This window comes from Vigna unguiculata, chromosome 9 (genome assembly GCF_004118075.2).
Source record: "Vigna unguiculata cultivar IT97K-499-35 chromosome 9, ASM411807v1, whole genome shotgun sequence".
In the NCBI taxonomy this organism is placed as follows: Eukaryota; Viridiplantae; Streptophyta; class Magnoliopsida; order Fabales; family Fabaceae; genus Vigna; species Vigna unguiculata.
The window spans coordinates 33419778-33435001 of NC_040287.1; the positions used below are offsets into that span (position 1 = coordinate 33419778).

The following is a 15224-nucleotide window of genomic DNA, read 5'->3' on the forward strand; positions in this document are numbered from 1 at the left end:
AATAAAATAATAATAAAAGGGTTTTGTCTATTTTATTAATTCATTAATATGATGATTATTTATTTATGCACAAGGTGTCAGAAATAAATAGATGCATCGTGAATTGGGTTTGATTTGTTTGGTAATGGAAGGTGAGATTGGAGGAAGTACAAAAATCGGTAATATCAAATTATTGCTCCAGTAACTTTCGCTGAACCAACTCTGCACTATACATCAAAACTACCATTTTACCCTTTTCATCATTTCTCACTTACCCTATCCTAACTCAAACCTAATTAATTAATGAAAGGGTGGGGTGATAATTTGGTGTCAGATTCATTCATTCACCTATTGAATCACGATAGTTACTATTGCATCTGCATCATTCATATCATTAATATTAATATTTATTTATGTATTCCATAAAAAAATTCCATTGAATTAGTGTAATTTTGTATTAAATATAAATTTAAGATGGAACATTAAACATGACTGAAATTCTATATAGTGTTTTTTTTAATATGGGTAATATTTTATTTATTTAATTATGTTTTTGGTCTCTATTTTAGATTCGAAATCTCAAATTGATACCTGTATTTTTGGAAATCTCAAAATGGTCCCCTTTTAACTTTAAAAGTCTCACTTTTGCCCTTTCCGTCAAGTCTGGGCAAATGACGTTAGGTGAACAGTGACATAGCAAGGTTTACCATTTGTTGAACAGTGACTTGGCAAGAAAACGTTGACGTGGAATGGGCAGCTGTAATTAAATTACGTTTAGGGTAAGAAAAAATGTTAAATTAAATTAGGGTTTAGGGTTTTTATAATTTAAGGTGGGATAATTATTTTTCAAAAAAATTAGAATTGCGAAATTAGGTTTAGGGTTTTTAAAAAAGAAAGCTGGGGTGAAATTGGGGAAACTGTGGTGGAAGCTGTGGAGTGCGATAGTGAGTCCTTCTCCATCGTCATTACACTTGCAATCTGTGGATATTGAGTTCATCGCATTCATCTCAAACGCTGGAGCAATCTCAGGTTAGTGACTTTCCCTATTTTGGTTCGATGCTTTTGTTGGGTGCATTTGTTCGGTGCCTTTTGTTTGTCGGTTGAAAAGTTTGCTTTTTGGAAAGGAAATGGTAGTGCTGTCGCTGAAATGCAGTGTATTATTGAATAATGTGCTTATTTGAGCATGGGTCTGTGTCATAGCATGTGGTCCTTTATTTTTTCGTTGTGGTCCCCCTTTTTTGAAAGTGATATCGTGTATTTCTGTACTTTGTATTTTTTAATTTTTTTAATGTTTGTCTGTATATGAATATTATATAGGTGTAGTTGGTGAGTATTATAAATGGACGAGGAAAAGTTTGATGTAATGTTCCATCACGGAGGGAAATTTGTGAATGAGGGGAAACTTATATATGCTTATGGGGAAAGTAGAACGCTTTCTTGTGACCCGGATCGTTGGAGTTATTTTGAGGTCTTAAGTATCTTGAAAGAGATGGGATATGTTGGGGGGAATGATTTGTGGTATTGTGTGGGAGGTGGTTCGGTTTTGGAGGATAGGTTAGAGCTCTTAAGTGATGATCGTGGGGCCATGCACATGGTAACCATTGCTAGGATACTTGGTGAGGTTCATCTTTTTGTTGTTCATAGGATGTGTGACGAACCACAAATAATAGAAATGTTGGAGTATAATGTTGGAACAACAGATGGTGGTCAGGTGGGCGAAGTTGGTGAGTTGGGTGGTGAAAAAGAGGATGTTGTGGATAAGGTGGGAGATGCAGGTCAATCGGAACCTGTTGGAGAGGCTGAGTGTGAGTTAGATAAGGTGGGAGTGGGTGGTCCTGCACATGTTGAAGCTGAACCTGAAGGTGTTCATACTGTACCGTTGAAGATGAACTTGTTGGATGTGAACCTCAAAGAGGTGAAGGTGTTGAAGGTGAAGCTGTTCAACCTCAACCTTCAGAAGCTGAAGGTGAAGAACCTCAAGGTTTAGAACCTGAACCTTTACAAGCTGAACCTCATGGGGAACATACTGTTGGTACAAGTGTTAGAGTTGCTCATGTGGACAGTTGGAGTGATTCTGGCCGTCATGGAAGTACTTAAGAGAGTGTTCATGGTATTCATGATGAAGGATTAGTAGATGTCTCCGTTGATGCAGATGTGGAACACGGACATCATAAATGGCAGGGTACTGTACCTGTTGAGGTGGGAAGCATTGGAGAGGAATTGGGTGGTCCATCTACCAATAACATGGGTTCTGATTCAACAAGTGAGGAGAGTCATATCCCCCCTGTAATGGCAGATAGAGGGTTATCAGATAATGAGTGGCATTCAGAGGAATTGGACAGTGATGCACCTATTGGTGAAGGTGATCTTGATGACACAGATGATAGTGAGGAAGGTTATGGTAAATTTGATACATTTTCGATGCCCAAATCCATGAGTGAATATAAGTGGGAGGTTGGTACATGTTTCGCTGAGAAGTCAGAATTTGTGGAAGCCATTAGGACCTATGCTTTGGAAAATGGAAGAAGTCTGAAAATTTTTAAAAGTGATAAAAGAAGAGTTAGAGTTAAATGTTTGGGTGCAGATGGAAAATGTTCGTGGTATGCATACTGTGGATACATGAGTTCAATGAAGATGTGGCAATTAAGGATAATAATTGACCATCACACCTGCAGCAGAGAGTTCAATATTCGTTTAATTAATGCTAAATGGCTAAGTAAGAGGTTGGAGAAGACTGTTAGATCCAATCCAAAAACCAATGGTGTGGAAATTAGAGAAAAGGTTAGCAGGAAATATAACATAGGTATTTCTAGGTGTATGGCCTATAGGGCAAAAGAAATGGCTGAAGACAGTGTTGAGGGGTCATTTGCAAAACAATACAAGAGGCTTTATGATTATGCACATGAACTTCTCAGAACTAATCCTGGATCAACAGTGAAATTAAAAGTGCATGAGAATGAAGGTCAACCTATGTTCCAAAGGTTTTACGCATGTTTCCGAGCTTGCAAAGACAATTTTATGTCTTGCAGACCCATAATTGGACTAGATGGATGCTTTTTGAAAGGGAAGTATGGAGGAGAGTTATTAACTGCTGTTGGAAGAGAAGAGAACGATCAAATGTTACCTATTGCTTTTGCAGTTGTGGAGGTGGAAAATAAGGATTCATGGACCTGGTTTCTGGAGCTCCTTATTGAGGACATAGGTGGGACACAATTGTGTACAGGATGTACTTGAATTTCAGACCAACAAAAGGTACATTGATATCTTCATTAAGCTTTTAGATCCAATTTTATAACTTAATTGCCTACTAACATTTATTTTATGTCATTCAAACATCAGGGACTGTTACCAGCTATTCAGGATCTACTGCCTGGAGTAGATCAAAGATTCTGTGTTAGGCACCTATATGCCAATTTTAGGAAAAAATTCCCAGGTAAAAATTTGAAGAGATTGATGTGGAAGGCAGCTGCTTGCACACATCCAGAAGGTTGGGAGCAAGATATGAGGGACATCAAAGAGCTAAACGAAGATGCCTTCAAATATTTGTTGGCCATTCCACCTAGGTATGTTTTCAAAACTGTTATTGTGTGTAGTTGTCATTACTAACTGGGATAATATTAATCTAATTATTGTGCTGCAGGTTTTGGTCACGATCTAGATTCACAACAACTGCACAATCTGATACGTTGGTTAATAATATGTCTGAAGCCTTTAACAATGTCTTAGTGGAATGTAGGGGCAAGCCAATAATCACCATGTTGGAGGAAATAAGGCTGTACATAGAGATGACAAATAAACCCGTCCCCGTGGGTATTGCCCGAACCCGTCCCCGTTTTGACGGGGAATCCCCGCATTGACTGGGTATGGGTATGGGTATGGGGAATCCCCGACTTTTTCAGTTGGGTATGGGGATGGGTATGGGGATGTACATATACCCGCCATAATATCCGTCCCCGCCATATCTCCATTCTCGTTTAAATTATTAAAATATTCACAATTAATCAAGTAACCCCTATATATATATATATATATATATTTTTTTCTATTTTTTATTTCTTTTAATTATTTCATTTGTCATGAAACTCATTCTCATCTCCAATATATTTTTTATCTTATCATAACCTTTATGTAATTATGTTAAAATGATGTATGTTAATTAAAAAAAAATTATGCCTCACATTTGAATATTTATATTATTTTTTAATATTTTTATTTATTATAAATTTTTCTTTCACATGAGAATGTTTATACTCTCAATTTAAGATAATATAAAAAAAATTCTTTACTTATTATTATTATTAATTTTTGTTTAATTTGAAGAACTCTTTTGTTTCATTAAAATAATTTTCATTATTTTTCAACCATTAATTATATGTTAATATTTGAAAAGTTTTCTTAATTCTCTAAGATATTTTTCGTCTTATCATACCTTAGTTATACATTTGATTTCCTTTGTGTGATTTTTTTCGATAGTCTCTCAAATTATTTCTAAAACACACATTTGTTAGTTTTTTAATATTTTTATTTATTTTTTTTATTTTCATCATGTAGAATAATATTTCAATATATTCTATCTAATTATTTTTTATTTTATAACTCATTATTAATCATAATGTAATTTTTTCACTTTAAATTCTGTTTGAAGTGGTTAAAATTATATATATATATATATATATATATATATATATATATATATAATGATATTTAGGAATAGTATATGATAATTCACTACAAGAAAAACATGAAATGGTGACTGATTTAGTCAGTAACCCATATCAGTCACTATTTTTCGTCATTGGTGGTAATAGTTGATTTATTGTCTGAATCAATGACTAAATTAGTGACCGATTCAATGATGGAATCTGTACTTGATTTAGTGACCAATTTAATTACTAATTTATATGTAATTTAATGACAAATTTTTTGGTCACTAATGATATTTCTATTTAATTTTAACCACTTCAAACATAATTTAATAATTAGTTCTGTAAGGTATTTTTCATTTTATCATACCTTAATTATACATTTGATTTCCTTTGTGCGATTTCTTTCGATAGTCTCTCAAATTATTTCTAAAACACACATTTGTTAGTCTTTTAATATTTTTATTTATTGTTTATTTTCATCATGTAGAATAATATTTCGATATATTCTATCTAATTATTTGTTATTTTATAACTCACTATTAATCATACTGTAATTTTTTCCACTTTAATTGTATAAATAACTTTTATTTACTACAATATAAAAATTTAATGTAATTGCTATGAATATTTTTTTGTCACTATCCAACATATATTGAAGTTCAAAAGATACAAAATCTATGTCAAAATTTTATTATTATGTTTATTATTTGTTCTTTGTGTCATTTTGATCAAGTGATGTATTATAACTTTTATTAGTGTATAAAAAAGAGATTCATTATAATTTAAAAAATTGAAGTAAACAAACATTTAAAATATATTTTAATTTGAATATTTGTTTTCCTTTTATTATTATGTTTATTATTTATTCTTTGTGTCATTTTGATCAAGTGATATATTATAACTTTTATTAGTGTATAAAAAAGATATTCATTAGAATTTAAAAAATTGAAGTAAACAAACATTTAAAATATATTTTAATTTAAATATTTGTTTTCCTTTTATATTTTTTTGAAATATTTTTTAATTTTATCAACTAAGTTCATCAATGTTGTAGTTTGCAAATTTAACAAATGTTTTGGTTCACATGAAATTTTATTTGGTATTCTAATATAAAATGTAAACAATTATAATTTATTTTAAGGTATTTGGCATCGAAGAAAATCCTCCTAATATTAATATTTCATAATATTATGTTTTCTTTACCGTAATTTTTTTTCTTTTATAAAAATTAATATTGAAGTAGTTAGAACACGGGTACGGGTATGGGTACGAGATTATACCCGTTACCCGGTGGGGATGGGGATGGGAAAAAAGTTTGATACCCGTTGGGTTTGGGTATGGGGATGGGGATGAATTTTTTATGCGGGGATGGGTATGGGATAGCGAAACCCGTCCCCGCCCCGCCCCGTTGCCATCCCTAGCTGTACATGATGCATAGGTGGGCCAAGAACAGAAAGAAGGTTGCATCTTATGAGGGGAACATATGTCCCAAAATCCTGACAAGGTATAACTTGGAAGCAAATTTGACAAGGCATTGGATTCCTAGGTAAACATCTTCCTGTGGTTCTGATTTTGTTGTATGTACCCGGTTTTGTATAACCACTTATATTATCATATGCCAAAACCTTGCAGTTGGTCAACAGACAAAATTTTTGAGGTGAGGCATGCATCACATGTTGGTGATAAGTTTGTGGTCAATATCGATGAAGCATCATGCACATGCAGGAAGTGGAGCATCACTAGGATACCCTGTTGTCATGCCCTATCAGCCATGAGGTTTCTAAACATAGATGGAAAAGATTTCATCTCCACATGGTACAAGAAGTCCACCTACGAAGAGACATACGCATCCATCATATACCCAATCAATGGCCAAAGGGTGTGGGAGGTGACACCATATCCAGATATTTTACCTCCTCCAAAAAGATCATTACCAGGCAGACCAAAAAAGAAGAGGAGATTGCAGGAATGGGAGCTATGCAAAGATGACACACAAATGACCAAAGCAGGCTTACGCAAGAGGTGTCGCATATGTAGGAAAATTGGCCATAATAGAAGACACTGCCCTCAAGCACCTGCAACTGAAGCACCTACTCAACCATCCCAGCCACAATCACAGCAACAAACCCCTGCAACTGAAGCTCCTACTCAGCCATCCCAGCCACCATCACAGCAACCAACCCCTGCAACTGAAGCTCCTACTCAGCCATCCCAGCCACCATCACAGCAACAAACCCCTGCAACTGAAGCTCCAGCTCAGTCATCCCAACCACCATCACAACAACCAACCCCTGCATTATCACAGCCAAGTTCACAACCTCCACAACCTTCTACTGCAGCACCAAGGAGTTCAGCTCAACATTCTCACCAAGGATCACGTGGGCGTGGAAGACCAATGATGAGACCAAAACTGAATGCAAGGAGGGGACGCATATGGAAACCCTGACTACATGTGCTTTCCATATTATAATGTTTTGTAGCTTTGGTCTGTAATTACCTTTTTGAAAAACAATTTAGGTACTACTGGATGAATATATTTTGTCAATCTATGTAATTGGTATTTGAGGGACCACTTTTTTATCCGTTTCAGTTATGTTGTAGTGGTCCACTTTATTCACAGATGTTAAACATTTGCTGCTGAAATCAAAATCTGACTACACCTTATTTATATATCAAAAGCTGTATTCATGTCCAATTATCATATTCAGTACTGGCGCATTAAAGGTTTCCTGCCAATTTTAGTTAAACAGATACTGATATCATTCATTAGCTTTTTAAACCTTACATAAACAAAATCATCTACTACATTAAAGGTTTGCTTGAACAAGATACAACAAAATCTACCCCTGCCTGAAAAACATACAACAAAATCTACCCCTTTGACAGGTCACACACTAATTCTAATTCACTAACAAAAACACACTAAAGATGTTCAATACAACGCAAAGACAGACCACTCCAATCAACAGTTTAACCCTTTTTTCTAATGAATTAATACATATTTTGATATCAGCAACTACTTCTTCAGACATCACGCAACTTCTTCTCATTTCTTGGGTATTCAAACTGCCACCAACAACATGTTCTTCAATCTTCACATTGCCACCAAGCTTTTCTTCATTCTTCACATGCTTCCAAAGGTTTTCTTCAATCACTACAATGCTTGCAAAACCCCCTTCTCCCATCCTATACTGATCAAACCAGCTAAAGTAATTGCACCCACCTAGGGATGGCAACGGGGCGGGGCGGGGACGGGTTTCGCTATCCCATACCCATCCCCATAAAAAAATTCATCCCCATCCCCATATCCAAACCCAACGGGTATCAAACTTTTGTCTCATTCCCATCTCCACCGGGTAACGGGTATAATTTAATACCCATACCCATACCCGTTGTCTTACTACTTCAATGTTAATTTTAATTAATTTGTTATAAAATAATAAAAAATTATGGTAAAAGAAACATAATATTATCAAATATTTAGGACGATTGTTGTTTCTTCAATATCAATTACTTTGAAATAAATTATAATTTTTTACATTTTAGATTAGAATAGCAAATAAAATTTCATTAGAACAAAAATATTTATTAAATTTGCAAACATAGTTCATAAAATTTAAAAATATTTTTTAAAAATATAAAAGAAAAACAAATATTCAAATTAAAATATATTTTAAATGTCTGTTTACTTCAATTTCTTAAATTCTAATCAATATTTTTTTATACACTAATAAAAGTAAGGTTAAATTATTCCTTTGGTCTCATTTTGGTAGCAAAATATCAATTTGGTTCCTCAATTTTTTTTATCTTAATTTGGTCCTTATTTTGGGAAATTTGATGTAATCAAGTCCTTTCCGGTAGTGGTGTAGTAACGGTGTTAGATGGGATGTCATGTGTCAGTTTCTAGATTTTTTGAATATTTTATTATTTTTTAAAATTTTTAAATTTTTTTTAATTTTTTTAAAAACAATTAAAAATTTGTCACGTGTCAAGCTGACATCGTGCCACGTGGTCGTGATAGTGCCACGTGTCACAATTATGCCAGATGTCATTTTCTCATTCTCAATTTGGTCCCTATATTTTAATTTTTGTCTCAATTTAGTCTTAATTTTTGTAAAAATTGTGCAATTTCGCCGCTCTCCAAATTGAAACAAAAATTAACTTTTATATAAATGTTATACAAATATTTTTATTAAATTTGATTTTTTTTATTCAAATTGACATTTTTATTACATATTTTCAACAAAACTAAGTTTATTTAAATTTGTTTCACATTCAATTTTACTTAAAATTATTTTTAAATTTTAAATTTATTTGTTTTTTGTTACATAAACTAGTTAATTTTTCTTAAATTTATATAATTATTCTTTTTACACCAACTAAAACATTTGTATAGAAATTATTGAATTTTACACATTTTAAAATATGCAATTATTTAAAATATAAATCAAATAAAAAACAATAGTAAAGTATGATGTAATAAAATATCAATATAATTTATGATTTTTTTTGTTATTATCATTATTTTCTATTAACAACTTTAAAATAATTTTAAATAATGTTTAATGTAAAATATAAATTAAAATAAACTTAATCTTGTTAAAAATATTAACTTGAAATATCAATTTTGATAGAAATATTTGTGCACATTTATATATAAATTTAATTTGGTTTAAATTTGGAGAGGGACAAAATTACACCATTTTTACAAAAATTGGGAATAAACTGAGACAAAAATTAAAATACTGGGACCAAATTGAGAATAGGAAAATGACACTTGGCATAATTGTGACATGTGACACTATCACTTCCATGTGGCACGATATCAGTTTGACACGTGGCAAATTTTTATTTTTTTAAAAAAAAATTCAAAAAAATAAAAAATAAAAAATAAATTCAAACAAAATTCAAAAAAAATTCAAAAAATTCAGAAACTGACACATGACATCCCATTTAACACCGTTACTACACCACTAACGGAAAGAACTTGATTGCATCAAATTTCCTAAAATAGGGACCAAATTGAGACAAAAAAAATAGAGGGACCAAATTGATATTTTACTACGAAAATAGGGACCAAAGAATAAATTTAACCTAAAAGTTATAATACATCACTTGATCAAAATGCCGCAAAAGATCTTTTGAACTCCAATATATGTTGGATGGTGATAAAAAAATATTTATGCGAATTACATTAAATTTTTATATTGTAGTAAATATTTATACAATTATAGTGAAAATATTAAAGTATGATTGATAATGAGTTAGAACATAAAAAATAATTAGATAAATATATCAAAAGAGTATTCTACATGATTAAAATAAACAATAAAAGTATTAAAAAACAACAACATGACATCCCATTTAACACCGTTACTACACCATTAACGGAAAGAACTTGATTGCATCAAATTTCCCAAAATAAGGACCAAATTGAGATAAAAAAAATAGAGGGACCAAATTGATATTTTACTACGAAAATAGGGACCAAAGAATAAATTTAACCTAAAAGTTATAATACATCACTTGATCAAAATGCCGCAAAAGATCTTTTGAACTCCAATATATGTTGGATGGTGATAAAAAAATATTTATGCGAATTACATTAAATTTTTATATTGTAGTAAATATTTATACAATTATAGTGAAAATATTACAGTATGATTGATAATGAGTTAGAACATAAAAAATAATTAGATAAATATATCAAAAGAGTATTCTACATGATTAAAATAAACAACAATAAAAGTATTAAAAAACAACAAATGTGTATCTTAGAAATAATTTGAGAGTCTATTGAAAGAAATCGCACAAAGAAAAATAAATGTATAATTAAGGATATGATAAGATGAAAAATACCTTAGAGATCTACTTTTTTTTTCAAATATCAACATATATACTCAATGGTCAATAAATAACAAAAATTGTTTTAGAGAAGCAAAAAAAATTGTTTAAATGAAACAAAAATTATTAATAATAAGTAAAGATTTTTTTTTTATATTACCTTGTAAATGAAAGGTTTATGCTATTAAACACTTAAATTGAGAGTATTAAACATTCTCATGTGAAAGGAAAATATACAATAAATAAAAATATTAGAAAATAATATAAATATTCAAATGTGAGACATAAAATTTTTTAATTACATACATCATTTTAACATAATTACATAAAGATTTATGATAAGATGAAAAATATATTGGATACGAATGAGTTTCATACAAACCAAATAATTCGAAGAAATAAAAAATATAAAGTATATATATATATATATATATATATATATAGTTACTTAATTAATTATGAAGATTTTAATAATTTAAACAAGAATGGAGATATGGCGGGGACGGGTATTATGGCGGGGATATGTACATCCCCATACCCAATTGAAAAAGTCGGGGATTCCCCATACCCATACCCATACCCATACCCATACCCATACCCAGTCAATGCAGAGATTCCCCGTCAAACCGGGGACGGGTTCGGACAATACCCACGGGGACGGGTTTATTTGCCATCTCTACACCCACCACACTCTTCACTTCCACTCTGATGCAAATATACCCTTAAAGTCAGATTTTATCACAAAACACAAAAAATAAGACAAACAAAACACAAAATACAAACAACATTACCTTGAAGTTTGGACAGCCCCAAAACCTTTTTCCTTTGTTCTTGGCTGTTCTCACGGTTCTCAACACTGCCTTAGCACCACAATAACAAATGGGCGTCACATTGGAGCTTCTACACCCACCTTCATTGCAATTGACGCTGCTCTTCTGCTTTCCTCCAACATCTGAACTTGAACAAGACCCACAAGACACACAACTGGTTGGATTCATCACAGAAGAAGGGAGAAGATGTTGACAAAATTAGGGATTCTACATTGCAATGCTGGTGGCTTAAATAAATAAACATTTCCACACCAATACACCTGTATTTGACACGTTTCAGTAACAGAAAGTCACCTCAGCAACCACAAACGCCGTTTGTCCAGACTTGACGGAAAGGGCAAAAGTGAGACTTTTAAAGTTAAAAGGGGACCATTTTGAGATTTCCAAAAATATAGGTACCAATTTGAGATTTCGAGTCCAAAATGGGAATCAAAGGCATAATTAAACCTAATTTATTCAACTTAAATAAAATTATTTAGTATAAATAATGTAAATTATTCTTATTTTGATTAAATTTATTAAACAAGATAAAAGATATAAATTGATTTTTTTCGTCTTAAAATAATGTTGTTAAATAAGTTATCTTATTTAAGTTATTGATTGTTTTTAAGTTGTATGTTTCTATCGGGATTTTATTTTTTAAAATTGTTTTCATAAGTTGAAAATATATATATAATTAATTTTTAATCTTATTTTTTTTAATAGGTAATACTTTTTAACTTACATAAATTAAATTAGTTTTTATAATTTTGAATCAAAGTGACATTTTGATTCAAGAAGACGAGTGAAAAAAATAAAAATAAAATAAAAAATAAACATGAGTGAATTAAATATATATATATATATATATATATATATATATAATTTCATCATTATATAGAGTAAGAAATTACATAGAAAATGACTAAGATTGAATTTTATATTGTTTTGAATTATAAAATTTAGACGAATTTAAATAGGTAGTTTTTATTATATTTAAATTAATTTCATTTTTTTTAGTTAAGCCTGTCACTGTTTATTTGAATGAGAATAAATAAAGTAAAGATAATAAATATAGAAAAAAAATGAAAAATAGATTTGTTTGGGTGGCTAAAAATAAAAACATAATGGAAATTGAACTTAACCGAACTTCTCTACCTTTTTTATTTCTTATTTGAATATGTAAGCTTTTACTAGAAAATGAAAAATCTTTACGTATTGGAATATGTAAAATTGATAAACTATTATAATATGTAAAGGATCAGCGGAGTTACTGTGTCCCCGTTACTTGAATTAGTCTTCCATGTCATTCAAAATTTCAATATTATTATTTGAAATTGTTCGTTGTTATTGAAATATCTTTACTAAGTATATACGTGAAATTGAACGATTGGGGTATAAAAAAAAGATAAATAATTATTATTAATTAAAATCTTAACGTTCTGTTCTTGTTTTTCCCCAAAGAAACATAACCTAACATCTTTTATACGTATATGACAAAGTTACAAATTTCAATGCATTGTTGATAGACGAACATAGAGAATGTATTTTTGTGTATATAACGTTAAATGAGAATATGCATCTCATTCATTCACCTTAACATTGAAATGAGCAAAGAAAGAGAGTAGAGACGAAATAGCGTTCAGCATCTCGTCAAGTACTCAAATAAAAATCGCATCGATATTGTTTCATCATGCACAATACATTAATTTATTAATAAATCTATAATCACGGTTAAATTTAAAAGAATTCTTTCAAGATAAAAAAAAATGTAAAAGTTAGATGTGGAAATAGGTTTGACCACCCAATAGGAACCTATGATCTGATCCGTGACCTAATAATAAAGAAGGTTTAGGTTTGAACTTTCAAAAAAACCTATTTAACTAAATAGGTCAGGCTTGAGCTTATGAAAAACATGTTAAATATAATAAGCCAACTTACTTATTTATTTAAATTAATAAATTTTTATATTTTTGTAAATGATTAATAAACAGATAAAAGTATTAAAAAGGCCAAACCTAGTAAAAGAGCATCTCTAATAATCTGTGATCGAATCCTAATTTTGTCTTTTACAAATAATTTATTTATACAAATCATAGCTGTCATTAGTTAACAGTTATTATTATTACTATTATTATTTTATCGGCACTTAAAACAATTAATTCAATTCAAGGTAACTTATTTAACTGGTACAGTCTAAAACATTTCTAACACTTTTCTACGTATTTAAACACTAACAATTGAAATACTGAATCCATATCTATCTTTTTATTGCAATATATAACTTCTCTCTTATTATATTTCTCTCTTTTCATGCTGATATATATGACCTGTTTGGATTTGAAAGAAAATACAAGGATGAAAACAAGTAAGAAACAAAATTGAATATCTAATTATTTGATAATGTAGAAACAATTAAGCGAATAAAAGTTATATAGTGTTATAACTTTAATACAAATAAAGAATAGATTGCACTACCATTTCAAAATTAAAATTTTCATATTAATCCTTTATCAAACAATAAAATTAAGAGTAAAATATCTTAGACTCAAATCCATACAATTAGTTCGTATTCCCTATTTTGTCATTCCACTTGCTTTCTCTTTATCCTTGTAAGAGTTTTTTTTTTTTTTTTTCAGTGGTCGATTTATCCTTAAAAAGTAGCCTGTGAAGTGGTTATTTAGGAATCAAGCTATTAGTTTTTTCAAAATTAACTTTTTTTGTGTTGTATATAAAAGCAGTGACCAAATGGTGTTGGTGAGATTTGAAAAGGGAAAGAAAAACGAAAAGTAAAAAGCAGTGATGGCAATTATGGCTGTCTATGCCACCGAAGTTCTGTGGAGAGACTGAGCAGAGTAAAGCAATGTAACAAAAATATTAAATAAACAACACAATCATAGTGCTCTATCACCACACACCAACACTTTTTAAGACCTTATAATCATTATTTCGTTACTACAAAAATTTGTATTTATGGCCTTTCTAACGAAAACACTCCCTGTATTACCATTTTTCAAGGATCTGTCTGAAAAAAAAAATGTAAAATAAATGTTCTTTTGTACAAATAAAACATAGAATTTATGAAAAGTACGTGAGTAACTTTTTTTTTTTTCAGTATCAAATTAATCACCTTTTTTTTTCTAGTGTGTTTAATTTCTCTTCTCGTCCTCTGTTTCTCCTCCTTCATCACCAAAGACTAACTCAACTATTTTTAATTCGTTTTTTTCTAAAGAAAAAACCACAATCCAATAGGAAAGTATAAGTTTAGGGTTTATAAGTCGTTTCTTTAATTTTTCATAAATATTTTGATAAACTAAGGTAAATATATAAATCAATGTACCAAAAAAACTAAACTTATAAATCTCACATGTAATGAGAAAAACATTTCATCAACATTTACTAGAACTTTCGTAAAGTATAGCTGTAAAATAGATACATAATTTAGTTGAAGTACAAAAACATAACTTTTAAGAATAATTTAAGAATTAAAAAAAAAAAAAAAACTCCATGAGTGATGTTGATGTTTTGGTCGTTGTATATTATGAAAGTAGGAATCTGTATGCCTGTTCTTGATCCATACATGTCTTCGTTTTAATATAGTGAGCAGTACATTATACACAACGAATCCTTCTTTCTATATGAATTAAGATGGGAAAATTTTGATGACATCTTTGAGTTTTTTATCCCTATTTGACACCTACTAAAAAAGCATCATTTTTATTCTTTTAGGTGATTTATTTTAAATTATTTTATATTTTAAAGTAAAAATATTATTTTATAGGTGTGGGATTGGAGTTGAATTAAAACTTGGGTGTTTTCTATCATCACCCATCTATAAAACATGCCTTTTCAATATACTATTTTTAATTTTTTAATCTTATATTCTTTATTGTTTTTATTTTCTTACCTCCTATTATATGTGACTATTGAATCTTATGAGGTTGAA

At 30.1% G+C, this 15224-nt stretch overlaps 1 protein-coding gene across 1 annotated transcript; it reads left to right on the forward strand.

The window, feature by feature from the left end:
- The first annotated feature begins 1993 nt into the window (after window positions 1-1993).
- On the forward strand, window positions 1994-7071 carry LOC114163674. Its single transcript, XM_028047969.1, has 5 exons — window positions 1994-2089; window positions 2161-3126; window positions 3319-3542; window positions 3620-3754; window positions 6258-7071. Exons 1-5 carry the CDS (start codon window positions 1994-1996, stop codon window positions 7069-7071), a joined length of 2235 nt encoding a protein of 744 aa, XP_027903770.1.
- The last annotated feature ends 8153 nt before the right edge of the window (window positions 7072-15224 follow it).